Genomic DNA, 23,170 nt, shown 5'->3' with positions numbered 1-23,170 from the left:
CAGAGAAAGCTGGTACAGACTTAGGCAGGACACCTAATAAGGGAGAAACAGCTAAAGATTTATTCCATGCTGAAAGGAAAAGGAAAGACAAAACATTTAGTCTGTGGGGCCTTCTTCAGATGTCACACCATGCCTGTTGTGTCACTTTTCTTTTCCTTTCCTTTCAGCATAGAATGAACCTTTACCTGTTTCTTTGCAGCCTACACATGCTCCCTACTTGAACTTCATGGATGCCAACATTGACTTCACCTACACAAAACGGAATTAGAAGCCTTTTTAGATGGTACTGTTGTGAAGTGGCCAGGCCTAATTAACGTTTACATACAGTTATAGCGATATGTTTGTTCTTAAAAGACACTGAAACCCGAAATTAGTTCCTCTTACAGGAAATGCAGCAGCTACCACCTAAGCCTTTAAAAAACTGTTTGGACTTAACCTGAAAAAACTGCTCTGTGAAATACCTGAATTTGAAAACAGTGACGCAATCTCAGTTAATATCAGACTTTTCCAATATCATAAATGAAAATTTTTACAATTTAAATTTTCAGGTAAAAAAATAATAATTTACATCCATCATCTTAATGAAAATCTCCTGTAAAGAGTTTTTTAAATACATTTAAAATGATGGCATTAGAAACCCAAGATATTTACAAGCACAGGTTTCCCAAAATAAAAAGAAAACTTTAAATTAAAAATTATTCTCCAAGAGCCCAACTGGGCACACTGGCACTGCAGATGTGCCTGTTTATAGGGCCAGGCCACTGTCTCTCTTCACCTGCTCTTTGTCCTGTCAGAACAGGATCCTCTTGTGCCTTTTCTTGCTGCCCCCAGCTTCCTACACTCACAACTTAAACAGGGTTCAACTGCTTATCAAGTGACACATCTCTGACCGCAGGAGTCCGGCCTTAAAAGTATTTTTTAGATTGAAGACGTTATACCAACGGACTTGTTTATCATTTTTATCCAAAAATGGAAAATAAGTAAAGTGGCAGGTGTTATTTCCTTTATACCAAACAATAGAACATACAACTTTTCACTGTCATTCTATCTGCTGTGTTAAAGTGCTGATGCAGTATGCCAGGTTCAGCATTTTAGTAATGTGGAGTGAACGTACTGTATGTCTGGCATGTTTCAAAAAGCACTTAAAACGACTGATAACAAATCATATGTCCGGTTACGCTTCTTTTCGACTCACTCCATGGTAGGAGGAGTCGAGATCACCCCTCTTCCACAACACACACACACACTCAAACTATGTACGTTCTCACCCAAGTGTTCACAAGGGCAGCCTGTTGCTTGTGTATAACGCATTGGCAAACATGAGGAAATATTCATGGAAAATGTTTTCTGCCTTTGAAAATATAGTGTGCAGGGGTCATGGGTACTGTGAGCAGATGGCATGGGCAGTCACACCCATTTCAAGCTGGCAGACCCTACTAGCAACCAGTTGTTGGCTGAGGTTCCCAGCCCACGTGTGTGGATCCAAGTTTGCATCAGACTGGCACCCTGTTCTGGTCAGCAGATGTTGACCAACAAACGCAAACAACTTGTTTACTGGGGCTGTGGCCTCATCTCTCCTGAGAAAGCCCACATGCTATTATAGGAAATGTTAGTATTCTTTCCATACTTCAGCTCTCGTCTTCTGCAGAATAGGTTATGAACAAATACTTGCTGCACCTTAGGGAATTTTTGTTTGAAGCCTGTTTCAGCATTACTGCAGTTGTTTTTATTTCAGACATGAACTGCAGAGGAGGCAGCCGAGTGTGAGAGGTTAACCTAGATGTGACCTCCAGATTCCAGGTCAAAGCATGGGTGAATGAAAGCAAGACGTTCACCTGGCGGAGCATTTATGTCCTTTTCCATTCCAAATGTGATTCATGATAGGGATTTTATTTACAGAGTGCATTAGTGCTCTGCTGTCTTTATGTTATGCCCATGTGAATTGTGAAATACAGGGAGATGCAGTTTGTATATTGAAAAGCAGATACATATACTGTATGTACTGCTGGTTTCACAGATAACAACACTGAAACAGTAACATCTATTTAAGTGGTGGATTAGTAGTTATCTGACTTGGGGTAAAAAATCCTGTTTTAAAGGCTAACCAAAAATCATTTCGAATTTATGTTGGGCTAAAAAATCCTGGTTTAAAGGCTAACCAAAACCCATTTCGAATTTATGTTTAAAAATCATATCCGTAACTGCAGTACAGATAAGTGGTTATTTTACAGACAATTCTCAGTGTCCTCTTGTCCATTGAGCTGTTGTTGTCCCTTTTGTCAGAAATGTACAGAGAGTGCCCCCTACAGGAAATGACCTCAATTGAATGGAGGATAAGATTTAATGTCAACATACTGTATATGACTTGTACTGAAGAAGCTAATAATTTTACTGCTTTTTTACACAACACATCGAAGTACTAGTATATAAGCGATTTTAACCATAGAAGCTGTGCATAATAAAACACTCGATAACAGCACACATTCATCTTATGTTGTATTCATATATACTCAAGACTCCTTACAGGTTGAGTTTATTTAGGGATTTGTACTGCAGGAAATGTTTTTTCAATAATTCTTTTAAAAATAAAACCAGTTATTTCAGCGCTTTCATTATCTTTGATATACCCACCTAAATTGGTACAGACACATCTGTTTTTTCACATCTCATCTCTCAGCTACAAACACCTCCTTCCGCCCCCCTTAGAGCCAATCATCCTCCAACACGACAGAGGCAGCACCGCCTCCTAGCGAAGACTCAGCGCTGATTGAAGCAGAGGCACGCCACTCATATGCCACCAAGACATGGCCCAAGTGAGTCCAAATCTGACCTGTAAGACTAATGCTCGTTGACCTGTTGGAGATTCTACTAATAGTTTTCTTTCCAGCATTTGTTTGTGACACGAGAAGCAGTAAATGAAGCAAGCCAAAATATTGTAGTGTCATATCGTTTTGTGCTGTGACCCTTTTTTAGAATGTGCAACTCATTTCATGAGCTGTGTTAATCAAAAGTATTTTAGTTTATGAGACTTGAGCCAAAAAGAAAATGTAATCAAGGAATAGAAAATCAGCAGAGGGATACAATGAACTACAACCACACCATAATTACTGTAGATGATGTGGGTTCAGTATATTTACTAACTTACTCAGCTGATGCTTTTATCCAAAGCGACTTACATTGGCATCCATTTATGCAGCTGGATATTTTACTGAAACAATAAAGCTGAAGTTCCTCACTCAAAGGTACAACAGCATTGCGTCGCCTGGGATTTTAACCCTCAGCCTTCCAGTTACAAATCCAGATTCCTATCCACTGCTCCACAATGTTGTCTCCTGTATACCTTTGCTCAGTATTCCCTTCCCCAAGGCCTTTTAATGTTCATCGGTAGTCATAAGCATTACAGTATTACCATATGTTTAGGAATTTATCATATGTATTTTAAAAAGTCAAAAAGAATAAATAGTAAAATAGTCTTAACATGGTCTCCCTTTGTATACACAGTCACCAGACTAACTTTAATAAAAGCTGTCTGAAGCAGGGCCAGGCCAAGAGTTTAAATGCTGGACACGGTCAAGACGTAGAGTGGGCTCAAGCTGCTTGAAGAGCACAAAGACGGGCAGGAAGGAGACACGCATTCCACTGCGTCTCTTGTGGCACTGTGCGTGAGGTGCTGGAACACATGGCGTGCAAGTGCGCGCTACGTGTACAGTGAAAGAAACCAACGCAAGCCCACAGCTCTTTACATAAATGTCATCTGGCAAATCGCTGTGCCATATCTTTGGCTTTTGGCATATGCAATAATTAGTACCAAATGCTTATTAGTAGACACTGATGCCTGCTAACAGCTTGCATGCTGGGCTGAACCCTGGAGTTAAGAGTCACTCCCCCTCTGTTTCTCTGATGACAGATTATAAATCATGTTTCAGCCCAATAGCACACTGCCTACATCTCGGTGACCGTTTGCCTCCGGGTCAAAAGTCACGAGGATGTCATACAGAATTAGACCAGCAATTAGTTGCTGTATTATTGGGGAATCATGTGACAGATGTTGTTTCACATGGGCCTGACTGATATGCACTTGTGCATAAATGATACTGTATGATACACCGGGCAGGATGGACCCACCTTACATCATAGGGATCCATTCAGCATAAATCTAGTAAGTACACATGACTGTTATCACCGAAAAATATTTGTATTCCTGAGCTATTTTAAAGGTCATTCAGTCGACTTCCTCTCATTACCATGAAATCACACAGGCTTAGATAAGGGGACATGATTGGCTAATCTAAGTCCCTCCAGTGTGAGCAACTGGAAATTGACCTCCAACATTGATCATCAGGGATGATCAGACAGATTTGTAATCTGTGGGAGTGAGCAGGGATCGCTAGATTTGTCACCCTCACCTTCTGCCTTGGAGGATCGGGAATCAATAGACTCCCTTCAGGCAGAAGGTTCCACAGAAACACACGAGAAGCAAAACCAGGACCAGAGAGGTAGCTGTACTAACAGCACTGTGTCACACTTTTTGATCGAGTTTGGGGAAAAAAGTAAGGAAAACAAAGTACTAAAAAATAAAAAACAGAGTTCGGAAGAGAAAAGAGGTTGACGAATGCAGTTTTGAAAATGAGACAAAACATCTGTGAAAGAATACCTTTTCACATCTCAAGGATTATGATCACTCCCATCTGCTAATCAGACAGGAAGGAAAAAGAAAGACATCCCACAGAAGGGCACATCCTGAATTTCATCATAGAAAACCTCTTGTCCTCCTAAAGCCAGAATTCCTGTTAATCTATCGCAGGACAACTAAATTTTTCATTTTTTTCATTTTACCTTCAGCCAGCCTCAATTCCTTGGGTAATTGCAAATTGTTCTGTTGTAGTCATTATTTTACCTTCGTTCTGTTTTATGTATTTATATGTTTATGAAACAGTTCAAAACAGGTCAGTAAATTAAAAAATGCTACTTTTCTTAAGAAGTGTATACTTCCACTAAGTATATACAAGAAATAAAATGCACATCTGAACAACTATGTTCAGAACCATATATCCACATTATCATCCAATTAGACTGACAACAGATGTACCCAATTGTGTAATAACATGGGTTTATGTTACACCTATGGGCCAGCAGGACTGTCTCATTTAGGCAGCAATGTCTGTATTCAGGCCTTAACAAGGTCTACTGCTGATCTGTGAACCTCCGCTCACTGAACATAAGCTGTCTTCCACGAACGTCATTGTCTCGTCCCTTTTCAGCATGTCCAATGAACAGTGCAGGATTCTCTGTTCCTCATTCCTCAGAGATTCCACTAGGTCCAGCTGATGCCTGAGAGAAACTGACACTCTTCCCTTCATAACATGTATCTGGAAAACAAAAATCCATTTCAAAGGAAAATGTTATTGGAGACAGAACTGTCTTGTTTACAAGTATGAAATCACTGTTTTTGTTTTCTGTGTTTATACCCTCTCAGATTTACAGTCAGAAACTATCAGTCAACATTCGGTATTGCCACCATATACCCCCCTCACTCTGCTGTGGACTACACCTCTGTAACCCCCTCACACTCTCCAGCCATAAAACAGACCATTCTCCTGGTGAAGATGTGTGAAATTGTTAAAGTTACTTTTTTGTGATAACATAAATCCAAGCAAGAGAGACACCTTCTCCAGGGCCTTGGTATTCTCATCAATGAGGTGCTGACACAAAACTGCAGCCAGGTGAAAACTGTGCTGTTCACAGCTGTGGGAGACGGGAGCGCCGAGCAGGACTCTCTTCCAAGAGGAACTGCAGGGGGAACAAGAAACAGACAGGTGATGGAGTTTCTCTGCAGGAAACGCACAGAGCAAGAGCTTCCTTGAGGACTGGTGTCTTAAAAAGAGTTATTGATTCGGTGTTCATGTGAATTTTTTTCATAAACATTTAGCATTAAGTGAATATACATTTGTAGTATTTTTGTGTTTTATTGCACTGCACTGCTTGTTCTGGAATACTTACTGAGCTGTTTTAGTTTAAAATCCATCTAACAGAATAGCTAGAAAAGAAACCAATACAGATTTTCTTCTTGAAATCCCTAGATTTATTATATTTTTTAAATCCCAGGACAGATAACAGTCTCCTCTTCCACTCTACAGACACTGATTAGAAGAACACTATATGTGATGCATCCTGATGTTTCCTTTGTCTGCGGGAAAGACGGCAGACTTTAAACACGCTAAAATCTCTCCAGTTTTTAAGTCACAAAGACATTTCCATGATTTATGGACTCTACACATGCGGGCCTTTTAGTATCTTCTCTGCAGGTTCATTCTTCTAATTAGCTCACTTGCTGAGTGATTTATTTGTGAACTGATAAGAGTTCTCCAGAACTTGGCTGCTCATTTTGGTCACATGGTTCCAAGTATCTTGCTACCTGATAGGAGATATGGAAAGCTACAGGGTGATTTTTATATTCATACAACACATATAACGTGGCACAGTGGAGCAGTGGTTAGCATTCTGACATCGCAGTGCCCTGTGTTCAATTCCTGCGGTGCTAACTGCGTGGAGTTGTGTATGTCCTCCTTGAGTTCTCTTGGGCTTCCTCTGGAAATGTGTTTGATCAACAGGAAGGTCACGTTCTGACTATATTTCTGAGCAGTACCATAGTTTCAAAAACATTTGGCCATAGCTATGAATCACTTTTTTATCGCCATGCAGATAGATTCCTAAGCTTAAAATAAAATCCTATTCATGACAGGCTAACACAACTGAATCTCAAAGTCTTGAACAAAGATGACTATGAGAGGACTTTATTCAAGATTTTACCAAATGCTGAGGCACAGTGCTTCCTCAGAATGAACAGTGAACCAGAGGACACTAGTGGAAACAACATCAAAGTGCACTGAAAGCTGAGAACAGGAGGCTCTTTTTTACTCAAGAGTGTTGTGGGAGTCTTTATTAGACCATTAGACCAGCCTTGTGGCTAGACAACTTTTTCCATGAACCAGGAACGTGAAATCATTTGATCGATTACCCACTAGCAGCCAAGTGGGCAAGATGGGACGAATCCTCTCCACTTGTTTGTAATCCCTCTTATGTTCCAGCAGTGCAACACTAACCAAAAGCTACGTAGACTAAGTTACTGGGTTATCGATGAGCCAACGGACTCCCTTACATAAGTGTGTCAATTCTAAAGAGTGCTAACTTACAACTCGTCAGGTTGGAGGGAAAGCAGCCTGAGTGCCATCAGCAGTCTCCAGGAAGGACCGTCAGGCCCAAAGGTCAGGTTCCTGTCATGTGACAAAGTGAGAGGGAGGAGTTAAAGCACACTCTCCACTGCACAGCTCAAAGAAGAGCTCTGGAGTATAAACACTCACTCTGAAAAGTCATGATCCTTTAAAAACATCAGCTTCTGAGTGATCTGCTGATCTCTCCTTGTAAGGCAGAACTGAAGGTCCTCTGAAAATGAGACAAATGTGTCAGATGTACCTATTAAAGGAGAAGATGTCTATTTACAGACCATACAGCCAGCAGCCATATCACCCTGCAACTCACAACTGACAACCCACTGAAGTTAAGCAGGTGTGAGCCTGGTCAGTACCTGGATGGGAGACCTCCTGGGAAAAACTAAGGTTGCTGCTGGAAGAAGTGTTAGTGGGGCCAGCAGGGGGCGCTCACCCTGCAGTCCATGTGGGTCCTAATGCCCCAGTATAGTGACGGGGACACTACACTGTAAACAGGCGCTGTCCTTCGGATGAGATGTAAAACTGATCTCCTGACTCTCTGTGGTCATTAAAAATCCCAGGGTGTTTCTCAAAAAGAGTAGGGGTGTAACCCCGGCATCCTGGCCAAATTTCCCATTGGCCCTTACCAATCATGGCCTCCTAATAATCCCCCTCTATGAACTGGCTACATTAGTCTGCTCTCCTCCCCACTAATAGCTGGTGCGTGGTGAGCGTTCTGGCGCACTATGACTGCCGTCGCATCATCCAGGTGGGGCTGCACATTGGCGGTGGTGGAGGGGAGTCCCAATTACCTGTAAAGCGCTTTGAGTGGAGTGTCCAGACAAGCGCTACATAAGTGTAAGCAATTATTATAATTATTATTATAATGGAGTGGATGTAACTATATTGGTTTTAACAAACAAGTTAAAATACGATTATTTTTTGCCCTGTAAAAGAACCATGAACACAGAGTAAACACTGCCTTAACATATATGAATACTAAATTATAGGAAAGGAACCATATACAAAAAAGACCCGGATACAAAGATAAAAAAAATGAAAAATTACTGTTTTTGCATGGATGGCTTTGGACATAATATACTGTAGTAGGTGTATATTAATAAGCATCATACATAATGAACATTTATCGTAGTAGGTGTTGTTCATCAATGTAAATTCTCATATTGTCTTTCTGAAAATGGCCATCATTTTATGCCAAGATCAAAAATAAAGAGGAAGGTCAACTAAGCCTACTGTAAATACAAAACGCAAGGGAAGACCAGGACCTGTGCATGGAATACTATGGGACGAGCTGAGGCAGCAGCTTTATATTTAGAAAGAGTAAATACCTACATTGTTTTTTTAATCATGTGCCCCACCCAATTTAGTTCTGACTTGGCGTGACAGCAACTGCTCCCACACTGCCAGGGAGAGGGAGGGTGTGCACACGAGCTCCTACACACCACCCATCTGCCAGTACTGCTCATTTCTCACTCACTTCCCACTGCGCAGTGCCTTGGAGAAGATGGACTGCCAAGTGCGAGGGCGGCGACAAGCATCACTGTCGTCTTACAGCCCCGGGCCCCGCCGGACACCTGGTCATAATCGAGGCCCGGAACCCGGGACGCCGGGGCCGATGGGCTTAAGCCTTGCGCTCAGAAACGGTGCCACTGATCGAGCCACGCGGCAGCCAGCTTTTCCCCCCACAAGGAGGCGCGACACACCGTTCCCTCACCTCGCTCCACGTAAACCGCGCTGTGCGGGTTGCCCCGGGCAACGAAGCCGTACTCCAGCAGCAGGCGCTGGTTATCGTGGGGCCCATAGCAGATGAAGGCCTGCTCACGCCTCCTGCAGCCAGAGCCACTCCTGATCTCGTAGCATCTGCTCTGCTCGCTGAAAGCAGCTTCAACCTGCAAGGCAGTGGGTGTGCTCACAGAGCTCAGGGGGCCATTGGACGCAATACTACAATACAATACTCAGCCACAAATACTGTGAACGTGGCTTAATGATTTTAACGAACCTATCCTCTGTCCTGCACCAAGAAGAGTGATAAGTGTGATACTTAACACACAACTGGATTTAATTGCTAAGAAAATAAAACACAGTAAGACTAAAGCAATATATCAAAGTCTAATGTATAAGAATAAATAACTAGAAATATAGCTGAGCAATTCCCTGTGTGAGATAACTATTGTGGTTTATTCAAAGATGTTTACAACTTTATGATAAACTTCACTAAAAACATATATTTGTTTACTAACGTTGTACATTATGTTTGAGGGGAACTGCAGTCCCAATTTTTCAGACCGGTTATTAAATCTCAGAAACAAAATAAACTAATTGACTGTATAGAAAAGGTTTACAAATTTGGAATTAAGCACAAAATCTTTTTGAAAGTACTGTAAGTCGCCATGTTGTCACAAACATGGAACAACATGAGAGTTCCCATGAATTGTGACCTGATGCAGCCCTTCCTGCTCATTAGTCACCGTAAAGACTAATGTAATGCAACGTATGAGCAAATTAAAAAGACTACAGCAGATATTTCACCGAAGAAAGTTTCCAACGTGATCTGCATGCAGAGTTAACTAGTAAGTTCCATTTATTGGCAAAACCGTCTTGAAGTCGAGAGTAATATTTCTATTGGATTAAAAGAGATTTATTCACCAGACTGCTTTATAATGTAATAGGGCTGCTTCAAGTCACCGGATATTTTGTTGGCTCGTTCAGAATCACAGAAAATAGCTTTGCACATACCTGGAAATCTTGTCTACTTTGTTACGTAAACTGGAGGTTTTACACGTTACCGAGTACATTTTACTTTTATTGTGGTTTGAAATGGAATGGTTTTGAAATGGACTCATCCATGCCAATTCTTTCTAACCCTGAAATACGAACACAGAGTTGCAGTTCCTCTATAAGCCTTGAAGTCATTGTGAACTGTTTCAGGAAGAAATTGGTGAAGAGTGTGCAGTACTCTTCACCAACTCTTCCACCTTCTCCTGGAAACGCATCAGCTGTCTTACCTGCACATCTGGACAGTGGTTGAGGAGATCTAGATAGGGAGCCAAGGCGTACACATCTGGCTCCATGGAAAGGAAATCGCTCTGAGGGTGTTTCATGTACACAGTGCGAGTGTTGACGCTGCACCAGGCCCAGCACAAGGCATCCTGGGTAAAAATATTTTCCACTGATTGGCTGAACAAGGGCTGAAGAGACTTAAAAAATGAAACTGCAGACTCGTACAGCTCCTGAACTGTCTCTCTCTGCTTCAGAGCTTTTTTTCTAAGAGCTGCAGGTAAGAGGTTCACTGTGTCTTCAGAAAAATAGACAGGACATGTATATGTTTTGGGCAGAACATCAATGTAGGGCTTCCACAAAGATCTGGTCCCAGAATGCCTTTCAGAGATGAGAAATGTACAGAGGGCCAGCAAAGGAGACACTGGAGGCTTCCACCTGCCAATATAAAGCTTTAAATAGTGACACATTTCTTTGAGATGTAACTTCATACACTGGGACTAAGAACAGGATCTTCTCTCTGGAACTGACTTGCCTCTTGTCCTGATCCCAATAATTACCAGTTGGTGTCCAATAGTCACTTGTGCTTTGGTTAGTTATCAAGTTGAGAAGCAGAGCTGGCTTTTGAGACATGACAAAGACTGTGTTCAATAGCTTACAACTGTGTGGAACCAAGAAGATTGATGTACTGTAACACATCAATTTCCCTACGTGATTAATAAAGTCTTATCTATCTATATAAAATACTCACTTAAGGAAAATTGGATCAGAGGCCAGCTGTTCATATTAATGGGCATGGAGCACTACACTCCTTTGTCCTACTCCAAACCCTCCTCATGTGCTAAAGGAATTTCAAAAATGTCCAACTGCCCCACTTCAGGTTATTAATTCCATTAAGCCCTTCTGTGTTCAAGAGCAGTGAACACCCGAAGATGCTGTGGCATCTTGTTAGAAACCAAAAGTACAGGATCTGTACAGGTGTCGTGGCATAATATCATCTACCTTACCAGCTAGCAGCAACATTCACAAACTCTTTGAGCAGATACTCCATTGTACCTTTTAATAAGTTCACCCATATGGCTTCTCAGCACTGTGGATGTGGACAGCAGGCATTTTTCAGGTAAAGAAATAATCAGGTCCCCAGCCTAGAAGAAGGGCAAACTTGATTTTATTTCCCCTCATATTTCTGTTGGTCTATATACACATACAGCTCATAGACATATACAGTAGTATTAAATGTCTTTCTAAAAGAAAATCTGCACTGTCTTCCACATTTATACCAAATACATTTTAAGTACAACTGTATATCGCTTTTTATACTTTCTTTCTAAATACATTTGTAGATTTGTACTATCTATAACAAAAACTAGATCATTTATATCAATAATCTAGATTCTGGTATATCAGCAAACAAGTCAATTTTATGCATGATACTACATTATGAGGATCAATAAGTACTAGAAGCAATAAATGAAATTCAAAAAGATTTAGATAAAATACATCACAGTGCAAACACGTGGCAGATATAAATAAGTGCTAGGTTTTGCATGCTGGTAGTAAAAACCTAAACTCTAAATATAAAACTCTGACCTTAATGAGGCCACTTATCAAAAAAACTTAGGTCTTCATGTTGATACAACATTAAATTTTCTAGACAAAGAGAGCAAGCAAAGAAAGCAAACACAATGTATGGATATATAATTGAAAAAGCAGAAAAGAGTAACATTTAAAACAAGGGATGTTATTTTAAAATTTTCTAAATGACTAGTAAGGCCTCATTTAGAAGACCATGTAGAATTTTGATCACAATGGTTTAGAAAAGATGTTGCCGCTGTGAAATCAGACTAGAGAAGAGCAGCCAGATACAATCATGGGTTTAAGGGAAAGTCCTGCACTGACAGGGAGAAGGATTTGAACCATTTCCGTTTTGAACAGCAAATACTGCGAGGGGACCTGGTACAAGTATTGAGAATCCTCAAGGGCAGTAACCATGTCGAATTCAGTGGACTTCATTAGGTTTTAACTACGTGGTAGTGAATTTAATACCGAGAACAGGTGGCACTTTACCCAATAGGTTGTGGGGGTCTGGAACAAGCTGATAAGCCATGTTGTTTTAAGCCAATACCATGGCTTCCTTTAAGAGACAGCTCAATGAGATCCCTGGATCAATTAGATATCGTTTCTCACTCTTCTTACAGACTAAATATTTTATTTTCAGGCACCCATAACTTTTGCAAACATCTGTGAATTTGACAAAGGTCCTACTTTGCCACTGTAGGTTTGAAACTGCAGTACTGAAACCAACAAAAATGTAGATTTCTCTCCTTTATAAATATTTATTTTCTACATTGAGCCTGTTACCATTGCCACATAGAGCAGCTGATGGACAAGGCATCTTGTTCACATTCATCTTTGCTTGCTTAAAATAACCCATTAATAATCTTAAAAAACCAAGCACATATCGAGTCTAATTCTCTGCTCTGCATGCACTGTTAAAGCCACCTTCCTTAATTTGTATTGAGTCAACTTACCTCAATTGTCTCGCTGGTCATAAGTCCTCTTCCTGTGTCTGAAAACATGAAAAGGTAATTAATTCGACCGCACATAACTTTGACTCAATATGCATCCTAAAAAATGCAATCTTGGAATATCTGTCATTTACTGTGGTATTCCAATAAAATCATATTTTTTTGTGTTGGGACTGATTTAAGAAATATATGAAGTATGAAGATACAGAGGAAACACCTCACTAAATTAAACAGTACAGTGATATTTCTGATTTGTGAAAAGTTGATCATCTTGTTGTAAATAATGAAAAAGGATAACAGCAGGCCACCCAGAGATTTGGCAGTTAAGCCTTAATTGAGCAAAATAAACCCTCTTCTTCACATCCTGTGTTACTGATTTGAGAAGGCTTACAAACTGCCCTGTCCTCTGCTCTCAAGGCTCAGTCTAGGGAAACCCTGGACCGCAGGAATCAGACACACACATCAAGGGCGGTACACACACAAATGCACTTGTGAACCACAGGGGCGTCATGAAAAATAAAGTGCTTCTAATACCTGAAAAATGAGCTGGAATCAAGCAGGTGGAGCTGAAGCCCCTCAGCTTTAACCATCTTCTCAGCTCTACGTACTGGGATTCCCCACTAAGATTAACTGAGGCAAAGAAGAAGAAACAGGTAAGCACTGGAACAAACACACGTCTGGCCATCTGGTCATTGTCAGCACATTTCTACTAGCGTTTCAGATGAGCTCTTGGCTGACCAGTCCTAACTGACCCCTTAGCCAGAGTTGCAGTTGGAGAGTATCAGGGTATCAGTGGGATAAAAATACTCGGGAGGAGTGAAAGCCATCTGGGACAAAGGTCCTCCTAGACCAGAGCTCTCACTCCTGGAGGGCCAGATGTCCTCCAGATTAGATGCATACTCATAGGCTTCTAAGCAGACTCTCAGGATACCTGTAAATGCTGTGGGTCTCTAGGATAGGTGTTGGGCACCAGAGTACAGGATCTGCACAGGTGTGTTGGCATACTGTCATCTACACTGCCAGCTACCTACAGCATTCACAAACACTTGGGTGTTTAAGGTGATTTGACAGTATAGGAATATGTCTTTAATAAAGCCATATTATCAATTGTAAAAGACCTAAAGAAAACGTCTTTATATGTGTAACTTAGCACGTAATTCGGTTAATGTATTAATTGACTACCCAGGCTGAAAGCTGAAACAGAAAGCAGGAGAGGCCGAGCTCTGAAAGAACTGAGTTTGAAACTAGTGACCAAAGAAAAAAACATCTCTGTGATGTACAGAGAAAAGCTCTGCCGGCCAGCCATGTTTCTGGAGCGCCGAATCCAGCAGGGTTAACAAGCCAGCCTTCAATCATCCACTCTGAGCACCAGCAGCAATTTCACACGGACTTAAATCTTCAGTTAGTTTGTTTTTTTAATTGAATGAATGTTCATATCAATTGCAGTGTAACCTAACTATGTAAGAGTGACGCCCGATGTCAGATCGCTGCTTTGGTTTTGCCTCAGTCTCACCTCCTTGTGCGGAGTCCCCAAAGTGTTTACGTCTTCTTTTTCGCCCTGCTCTCCCGAATCGTTTTCTCATGACGGATTTATCTTGGCGGGTAGAACAAAATACTCTACTAGCTCTCCACGTATCACTCCGGACGTCAGTCTCCCACACTACACTAAAATAATATGCAAAAATGGTTCATATTTGTCGTAGATATAAAGTGATCATTGGCTTTCTTTACTATAAATGTAAATCCGTGGTTAGTTCAAATAGAATTTTAAAATTCTATCCAAATTAGATTTTCAGCAAATACCTTGTGAAAAGAAGAGAAACTTATAATGTGAAGTAGATAACTTCTTCACATGTATATTCACAGCTTTGAATCATTGAAATCTTGAGCGGTATCGCAGGTGTTTCGTGCTAATCCCAAGGACAAATAAAGAGACATTTACAGTTCAGTCCATCGTAAAAAAAAAACAGTCCAGAAACCAGTCAGCCACCCACGTGTTTCCTTCGCAGATCAAAATAAACGTGTTTTCCAAACAAAGCACTGGTAAGAAATGTCAGTTACTGGTGTGCATGATGTTACCAGAAAAGGGATCCGTTTCTACGAGTCCAATGATTATACAACCCTTCAGTTAACATGCCAGTAGGACGGTAATGGGTCCAATCCGACCTGCACAAGACCACACTGCTCTATGTTGAACACTTCGCGATTCCTCTCCTCCAGCAGAACCAGAAGCTTTTTCACTTCCGCCAGCGAGAGAAAGAATCGCGAGAGGGCAAGGACGTTGTTTCGCGCTCCACTTGCTTATTACTTGTTTTCTACAGTCCTTTGCTGCTGCGCCTGTTTCTGTTGGCCAGGTCAGTATTACACGACGGATTTGGGTAGAAAATGCATGCTAATTCTTATGCAATCTCATTTCTTATTCTTGTGTATCCAGCTCCCTGTGTGTTAGTTGCTGTGAAATCAGCCACTAACCCAGTTTCTACCCTGCAGGTGAGACTGCGGTGTTATTGGCCAGGGTCGTATCCTGGAGCTACAGATTGGGTGCGACACCGGACAGTTCAGGACACTGTACGCATTCAGTATCAGAGTGCATTTTATTTTTAAAACGGACTGTACCAAAAATTGATGTGTTTTGCAAAAATGCGACCAGGATCGTTTTTTTTTGTGGAAAATTCACAAGAATGTTTCAGAATTTGAAGAAAAAAGGCAACTATCTTGTTATAGGTGCTCCAGTCCGCACAGTTTAAAATGTCAGATGGCCTTTGCTTAATGAAACTTTTTTTTAACCTTTTTTACTGCAACAACAAAAATATATACAATACACACAAGATTACATAATCAGGGGTACTTAATACAGTTCCATTTGACAAAAAAGATTATGAGGTAAATTAAGAAAAGGTATGCACAGATTTCATGCTAAAGTAAAACATATATTACATATTACAATAGATATTAGAATATAAATACAATACTGCAGACATTATACATATTACAAGATAAATCCAATATTAGACAATATGGCCACTTAATTTGCATGAGTACGTCATGAGCCACGAGGGTTTCCATTGGAGCATAGCGAATACGTTGTATTTGTGCGCAGTAAACAGGACCTTTTTTTTAGTAAGCAGAACCTTGGATATCAAATCCAAAGGTTTTTACGTTGGAACGCGCATTCAAATGACGTGTTACGATTTAAATGTGCATTGATAATGTAAAACTAGCACATATGTATACGACATACTCAAAAATAAAGCTTTAATGGACCAAACACATTACAATAAGGGTTTTATGATTTTTTTGACGTACTGTACATTAGGGGAAGACATTTTTTAAGGGCAAATAATAATTATATAAGATTTAACATTCAATATAAAGATACGCACTGCGTAAACCTAGTTACATACGTTTTCCAGCTGAACTTCCCTTTGTGTCAAAAATACATCTTTGGAACTGTACTGTAAATATAAGCACACTTGGTGTTTATCAGTACTGTAGCTGGGCATTGTATGGTACTGTAGCTGGTCCCAAACCCTGGTACTGGGTGACCCCTGTATCCCTTGGGTTATGCTTCAATTGAATTCTTAATCACTAATTGAATTCATTTTTTATTCTGTCTGGAATATTTTAAATTAGCTGTTAGCTCTTTAATGGTCCAGCTAAATTTGAAATGGGTATCAGCCCTGTGCCAGTTTCTGAGTGTCAGAACTTCCTTTCTTCCAGCGTGTTAGCAGAACCCTAACCCACTGGACCTCTGTAGAAGGAAGGGACTTACTATTGGAGCTTTTGCTACACTTTCATTCTAGCCTGTGTCTGGTCCTTCTAACCTGAGCTGCTCTTAACAAATCAAACAGAAACAGGGTAAGTGCTAAAATAGAGGAGAAACTGCATAAAATTCAGTTTACCAGAGTTGGAGGTGACAGAAAGTTTGATGGAGTCTTTTTTTTTTTAACCCAAAGTAAATGTGGAAACTGATACAAAGTATATTGGTTAATAAGTCCTCAATTTGCACTAGTGATGACGAATTCTACTGAAACGAAACTCAACATACACAGGTCTCCCTGGAAATTTAGATGTTTCCTAAATCTAAACAAAAGTTTTTCAGTCTAGACTTTTGTTAAAATACTTTTCTTTAAACCCCAGGAGACAACAGAAGCTGTAAATTAATTTTAATATATCAAGCCCAACTGAATGTGACTCAGTTTAATTCTCAGGATCAGTTAAGTAATGTAGATGAGCACCTTATATTTTAACAGAGGCCAAGGATTGTTCTTAGCACATGGAATTGTTTGAAATGTATAACCTATATTCCATTGCTTCAGTTTCGGTACAGAATGATGAAAAGTTTGAATATCTGCAGAGAGGGGGAGAGAGTCTGGGATTCTCCTGACCAAGAAAGAAAAATTAACAGTGAAATGGGGATGATCCTGGTTTGAACCCTGTGATCTTCCTCCTTCAACTTTCAATGCACAAAATAACATTCCAGTTGTCTTTGTGCAGACCCTGAAGACATGTCAACCCCCAGAGTGGCGGTGGTCACTGGCAGTAACAAGGGCATTGGTTTTGCGGTGGTGCGAGCCCTCTGCAAGCAGTTCACGGGGGACGTGTACATCACAGCCCGGGACGTGGGCCGGGGGCAGGCAGCAGTGCAGAGCCTGAAGTCCGAGGGCCTGAACCCACTCTTCCACCAGCTGGACATCACCGACCTCACCAGCATTCACACGCTGAGAGATTTCCTGAAGGAGAGATACGGTGGGATAGATGTGCTCATTAACAACGCTGGCATCGCTTTCAAAGGTAATGGAAATAATCACAGAAGAAGAAATGTGCAGATGGCACAAATGAATTTAGAGGCAAAACAGAATTGCTCTGCCTGGACCAAGCCACGTCATGCAAATTGAGCTCGACATGAGGGACCAGGCAGTGACTGAGCAAACATTAAACAAGGGAGGTGAAAAAACGCGATTACAATGTGTCCGTTAACTTGGATGGATCACACAGTTCTTGTTGTTTTCATTTTTACAAGTGTATACTGAACATCAAAAGAAACTTACACTACATTTCTGCATTTATGATATTACAAAAATAAAAGCATACGGGTTCAGGATATTAATTAAAATATTTTTGGTGTCTTTTTAAATAGTTGGTTCATGACTGGCCATGATACAACTCTTTGACTCTAAATATTGTATAAGCACTAAATTCGTGGGGAGACTGAGCACCTGTGAATTTTGAATTTTGAACCTGGTGCAAATTACAGAAAAGAACCAATTTCACCTCTTATCAAGATAACGGTGTTTCGTGCCATTGGAATGAGTGATGGTGCTCACATTGTTGTGTACAAGATACAAAATAATGAGGAGGTGCAAAGGTCTGTACAGGACTGTTTAGTTGTGACAGAACTCCACTTGTAGTGATTCATCACAACATGTTTGCACAGTGCTAAGTTCGTTAAGTCCTTGAACTTGCTGCCATCCTTGCCAGACATGAGCCACAGTAAATATCCGTGGGATAATGTGTGACGTCTAGGGCTCACAGACCAGTGACCAATTACATGCTCGTCCAGGCTGTGTGAGAGGAATGGGGCAGAATCTCACAGCATGTGCAACTTGGTGGAATTATTGAGTCACAGATGTACAGCTTGAATTGCTTCCTGCAGTGGCCTTACACTCCTAGCCCATGATTTTTGCTGTAGATGATCTGATCCTGTAGTTGATCAATCCTGTTCATCAATACATTTGCATCTGACATTTATTCAATAAATTGTCGGCACATCTTACCCAGAAAATGCCATTTTCCTGACTAATTTTGTGAATTTGTTGCTGTGACGTTTCTGTTGATGCTCAATATATATATATTTAAATGGGAATGTAATTATATTGGAACAAGTAATAGGTTTATTCCATGCTGAAAAGAGAAGAAAGACAACACAACATTGTTGAGAAAAACACATTTGCCTCCAAATTGACACTGATCCCCCAAGAATACAAATTCTTGCAAAATAATTGTTATATGAAATATTTTGGAACAATAAGTAAATGTTTACTATTTTGAAAGGCACAATGAAACCTTATAAGTGAAACAATATGAAATAAGCAATTAACATTTTGGTTTAGTGGCTGAACAATTTAAAATGTTCAAAATGGGCTTTTTAAGAAATGTTATTTTCTTCACGCAACAGTTGCTTGAGACTGAAACGTTGTGTGGTTGTTAAATATGAAGAAAACGATTGTCTGTCCAATCTAAGCAGGAATCATTATTGACCATTTCTGTCTCGACAGTGGACGACACTACACCTTTCGGAATTCAAGCCGAAGTAACCCTTAGAACAAATTTCTTTGCGACCAGAGACATTTGCAATGAGATTCTTCCCATCGTTAAACCAGGGGGTAAGCACAGTCTTTGAAATATAAGCTTTTTCTTTAACATACTTTTATGAAAGAGAGCATTAACATCTGAAAGAGGCTGTTGACGAAAAAACTGATAAAGCGACTTGTATAACCGTGGCCATGAAAATAATTCCTTTTTACCGTGGGTCCAGATAAAATGATTTAGTCCCAAGGTCCTCTGATTTGCCGGAGTTTTCATTTGGTTGGTTTAAACAGAGGGTGCATACAGTTATGTCAACTCAAGACTCCTTCCCACACAAAGTATATGATCCTACTGAGCTTTATGTGCTGCCAGTGAGAACCCTGCTTGTGGAGCCCCGGCTCCTTCAAGATAGTGTAGGAGAGAAGGAGACGGCCTGAAAAGTGTCTGTCTTAGAGTCCTCTTCCCTCCCATTATAAAAAAGGCTGGTAACAGTGAGTTGACGTGCGTAACAAAGGCCAGTTGCACGTGGGGGTGTCAGCAAAATTACTTTTAAGTTCTTGGGGGGAAAAAAACCTGAAGGTATTGTTCGTGCCTGTGTTGCTGTGTAGGACGAGTGGTGAATGTGTCCAGTATTGCCGGGTCTATGGCTCTGAAGCAGTGCAGCCCGGAGCTGCAGGCCCGGTTCCGAAGCAATGACATCACGGAGGAGGAGCTGGTGCGTCTCATGGAGAGGTTTGTTGAGGAGGCCAAGAGCGGCGTGCACACCCAGCGAGGCTGGCCCAACTGGGGCTACGGGGTGTCCAAAACCGGGGTGACAGTCCTGTCCAGGATTCAGGCCAGGATGCTGCAGAAGGAGAGGCCGCAGGATGGCATTCTGCTCAATGCCTGCTGCCCCGGATGGGTGAGAACCGACATGGCGGGACCGAAGGCCACAAAATCGCCCGACGAGGGGGCCGTCACCCCCGTCTACCTGGCCCTCCTGTCCCCAGGTGCTGACGGGCCACATGGGGAGTTTGTCAGTGAGAAGCAGGTTCAGGCGTGGTGAGGGTGTCTGGGGAGGCAGGTGTCAGTGTGTCGCCTTGAAACAGGGGGAGCACAGCTGACAATGTCTCTGTCAGGAACCTCAAGGATGGTCCTGTCAATCATCTGTGTAGTACATACCCCTCAATTAGAATAATAATTATAATAATTGCTTACACTTATATAGCACTTTTTCTGGACACTCCACTCAAAGCGCTTTACAGGTAATGGGGACTCCCCTCCACCACCACCACCTGTAACACTTTACAAAGTAAGACATTCAAGGAAACATTTGACCAAAGCTTATGATTAGTGGTCTTCAACTGAATCATGGCTTCATAGTCACTATACTTTCTCTCTTATTTTAGTGCCTTATGAAGATAGTGTTTACCACACTATGCTAAACACTTACGTAATTTTGATACTCTAAAGGGAATGTTATAAGGGATACAACCATTAGTGGGCTGGTCTTAAAAGTGGAGCTTATATTTTTTGCCAAGAATCAAATGACATTTAAAGTTGTCAGAAACATATATGAGAAAAGTAGACAACTTTTGCTTGTATGTAGTCATAAATATAAAGCTCTTCAGTCCATAAACAGAAATTGGTTTAATTTTGTTGCCTGTGAAGTGTACATTTGATTAATAAAACATTCTTACAACTCAAGAAAACATGCTCTAATGTGGTGTTAAAATGCCATTGACATGCATTCCTAATGTCACCTGAGAGCCATCAGAGCCAAGCGAGCATCAGCCAAGCTTGGAGTGCTGAGATGTTTGCAGGTAGGATCACCAGTCCCATTCATCACTCAAGGATTCCGCAGTTAAAAATAAAATATTCCTATGGTGACTGCGTGCAAGTTATTTTTTATTGTACCGGAAAAATGGAAATTGTATCACAAGTGTGTTTTAAGAACCGAATTTAATGTGTTATGTGTAGTGTTTTGGCTGTTTGTTGTTAACCATTGCACAGTTTTGTTACTTAAGAAAGTGCCTTTGGTAATGAAAATAATGAAATTACCAACAATTAATAACAAATGAATTACAATAATTACTTTGTAATTCAAAATATTGAATTTCAATATTGAAATTAAAAGACTTAGCACTCAAACTTTTTGCATTAGTGTTTCACTTTGCTAATGTGTATTTATACTTAGTTCAGCTAAAGCGGCTTAATTTTCAGTTTGAGAAAAAAATACTGGAACACACTGTGTTGTGTTGACGATCACCCTCTTTTTATTGGTTACAAACACCATTCCAATGGCCTTGTGCTGTGGCCTGTTTATAAAGGCCAGTGAGACTTAACAATGACATGATAGGTATGGAGTGCTTTGCAAATGCGATGTAATTTACACATTTGCATTTTGCAGACAGGCTTTTCCTCCATCTAGCTGTTCATCTCTGGGCACAGTACAGGCTCCCCAACAATGGCCTGGAGCTTCAGCCCTCAGTGGAAGAGTGGCGCCTCCCTTACTGGCATAACTGCTATTCTGCAGGCTCTTGGGGAGTTATAGGTGGGGTGGCTGTTGCACTGGGCGCTAACCCTGTCCATGGTGCCAGTGAGCCAGTTGTGCACTGCATGAGAAATCCAGGACACTATAGTGACATGCCTCGGGCTCAAACTTGCGCTCTCCAGATCTTGCACCTCAGCCTGCACTTGAAGCATGTGATCATGCAGGACCCTCAGCATTTTGACTGTTGCTGACCAATTGGTTCATTCCATGGATTATGGCATCCGTTGTGGTGGAAGTTTTTTTTTTAGATGGAAACTGCATTTCATTTAGCTCAGATGTCCCCGAATTTTGGGAGGGAGATACATTTTCACACAAAAAACATAAAAGCTGCTAATGAGAAGAGGCCATTCAGCCCGTCTCGCCCATTGGGTAGTAAGTAATTGACCTGAGGATCTCCCAACCATTTCTTGAGAGGAATGAGAGTTTTGGTTTCAATAACATGGCTGGATGGTTTGTTCAGTACTACCATGACCCTTTGTGTAAAGATGTGCCTCCTGTTCTCAGATTTAAACCCTTCCACACTTCCACAGCACTCTGGTTTGTGTTTCACTGTTGATACTGAGGGGGTCCGCTGGATTGATTTTGTCGAAGGCCTTGGAGTATTTTGAGCGGGTCAGTGTAAGATGTTGCGTTAAAACCTCAAACATCGGATGGCGCTTCTCCGGACTGCTTCCAGAACATTAGGTCTACGCCAATCACAGTTCCGGACAGTTCCTCTAACTACTGTTCTGGTTTTCGCATAAAAATAACGGGTCAATTGCAACAAACCGAAAGCAGCGTACTGAGTGTGATCCCGTTACTATTCAATGCATTAACTAGGTTTATACCAATCGAAACATTGTTGATAAAATTACCCCAGAGTTCCGTACTGTTTCCAATTGCAACGAAATTAAAGTAATAGCTGCTGCCCTCTAGAGGATTCTAAATTACAGAATTAACTAAATACAACTCGTTACATTTGTCAACAAAAGAACTGTTGGCAAATCGATACTTGTCTGGTTCGTAGCTTGTCTAGTCGTCGCTGGAAGCGAAAATAACAGCAAGCTGTCTGGTCTCTGAGTCTTTGGTGCCGCACGACATTATACAGTAACTCATCTCACAAATGATTAACGGGGTTTCAATCTGACAAATAAGATATCCGAGAAAAAAAAACTGTCGTATTTTCACTAAGCATGAAAACTGCTGTTACACGAGCGAAACGGGGACGTTGTTGTCCCGAGCCTGCAGGAAGGGCAGTGAGTGAGGGGTTGATCAATGTAGCGCTGTGTAGTCACGGTGCCAACCCTACAAAAGGGAGCTCTGTAGCAGCCCCACACTGCTAACCTCCCCATCATGGCTGTCAGGGGTCATTGTCACATTGTGTTTAGGGAACAGATTGCCGACTGTGAACAGCCCACGTCTAGTCATCAACATACCAATGTCAAGGCGAGCTTGCTCCCTTGTGTTCCTTTTATATTTCTTTCCTGATTTTTACCAGATTTCACATTCAACAAGTTAAATCACCACATCTCGTGTGCCCAATCCACTCACCAATGAACTGATTTGGTGCCCATGCAGCAGTCAAGGTCTTCATT

The 23,170-nt window shown here is 41.1% G+C and overlaps 2 protein-coding genes across 15 annotated transcripts; one reads left to right on the top strand and one right to left on the bottom strand.

The window, feature by feature from the left end:
• Nucleotides 1-991: 991 nt before the first annotated feature.
• setd4 (SET domain containing 4) lies at nucleotides 992-14,998 on the bottom strand. 9 transcript variants are annotated; one of them, XM_088601052.1, is made up of 11 exons: nucleotides 14,921-14,998; nucleotides 14,268-14,348; nucleotides 13,289-13,384; nucleotides 12,758-12,795; nucleotides 11,283-11,371; nucleotides 10,235-10,664; nucleotides 8,944-9,118; nucleotides 7,362-7,443; nucleotides 7,194-7,274; nucleotides 5,667-5,790; nucleotides 992-5,369 (listed from the first exon to the last, which is right to left on the bottom strand). In XM_088601052.1, exons 2-11 carry the CDS (start codon nucleotides 14,335-14,337, stop codon nucleotides 5,175-5,177), a joined length of 1,380 nt encoding a protein of 459 aa, XP_088457178.1. In that variant the 5' UTR covers nucleotides 14,338-14,348; nucleotides 14,921-14,998; the 3' UTR covers nucleotides 992-5,174. The 9 variants fall into 9 exon arrangements, with proteins under 9 accessions (XP_088457178.1, XP_088457140.1, XP_088457113.1 ...); XM_088601014.1 differs by having other exon boundaries at nucleotides 14,268-14,419; nucleotides 14,921-14,991; XM_088600987.1 differs by having other exon boundaries at nucleotides 14,268-14,419; nucleotides 14,834-14,972.
• cbr1 (carbonyl reductase 1) lies at nucleotides 14,943-21,193 on the top strand. 6 transcript variants are annotated; one of them, XM_088601111.1, is made up of 6 exons: nucleotides 15,018-15,108; nucleotides 15,245-15,295; nucleotides 16,475-16,612; nucleotides 17,252-17,548; nucleotides 19,033-19,140; nucleotides 19,672-21,193. In XM_088601111.1, exons 4-6 carry the CDS (start codon nucleotides 17,263-17,265, stop codon nucleotides 20,106-20,108), a joined length of 831 nt encoding a protein of 276 aa, XP_088457237.1. In that variant the 5' UTR covers nucleotides 15,018-15,108; nucleotides 15,245-15,295; nucleotides 16,475-16,612; nucleotides 17,252-17,262; the 3' UTR covers nucleotides 20,109-21,193. The 6 variants fall into 6 exon arrangements, with proteins under 6 accessions (XP_088457201.1, XP_088457191.1, XP_088457212.1 ...); XM_088601097.1 differs by having other exon boundaries at nucleotides 15,045-15,108; nucleotides 15,245-15,322; XM_088601075.1 differs by lacking the exon at nucleotides 16,475-16,612 and having other exon boundaries at nucleotides 14,943-15,108.
• Nucleotides 21,194-23,170: the final 1,977 nt, after the last annotated feature.

The sequence above is a fragment of the Lepisosteus platostomus genome, chromosome 2, assembly GCF_059453375.1.
Source record: "Lepisosteus platostomus isolate fLepPlt1 chromosome 2, fLepPlt1.hap1, whole genome shotgun sequence".
In the NCBI taxonomy this organism is placed as follows: Eukaryota; Metazoa; Chordata; class Actinopteri; order Semionotiformes; family Lepisosteidae; genus Lepisosteus; species Lepisosteus platostomus.
The sequence above is the reverse complement of the archived record's forward strand: the minus strand, read 5'-3'. Positions and strand labels throughout refer to the sequence as shown.

Excerpts from the sequence above, each read along its gene's own strand:
- setd4 (XM_088600987.1), bottom strand. The coding sequence starts at position 14,889 with ATGTTAACTGAAGGGTTGTATAATCATTGGACTCGTAGAAACGGATCC. Across the intron at positions 7,444-8,943 it reads CGCGGTTTACGTGGAGCGAG|AGGACCTTCAGTTCTGCCTT; the intron begins GTGAGGGAACGG and ends TCTCATTTTCAG. Across the intron at positions 5,791-7,193 it reads TCCCTCCAACCTGACGAGTT|TTCCTCTTGGAAGAGAGTCC; the intron begins GTAAGTTAGCAC and ends TTCCCCCTGCAG.
- cbr1 (XM_088601065.1), top strand. The coding sequence starts at position 14,943 with ATGTTGAACACTTCGCGATTCCTCTCCTCCAGCAGAACCAGAAGCTTT. Across the intron at positions 15,323-17,251 it reads ACCGGACAGTTCAGGACACT|ACCCTGAAGACATGTCAACC; the intron begins GTACGCATTCAG and ends GTCTTTGTGCAG. Across the intron at positions 17,549-19,032 it reads CGCTGGCATCGCTTTCAAAG|TGGACGACACTACACCTTTC; the intron begins GTAATGGAAATA and ends CTGTCTCGACAG.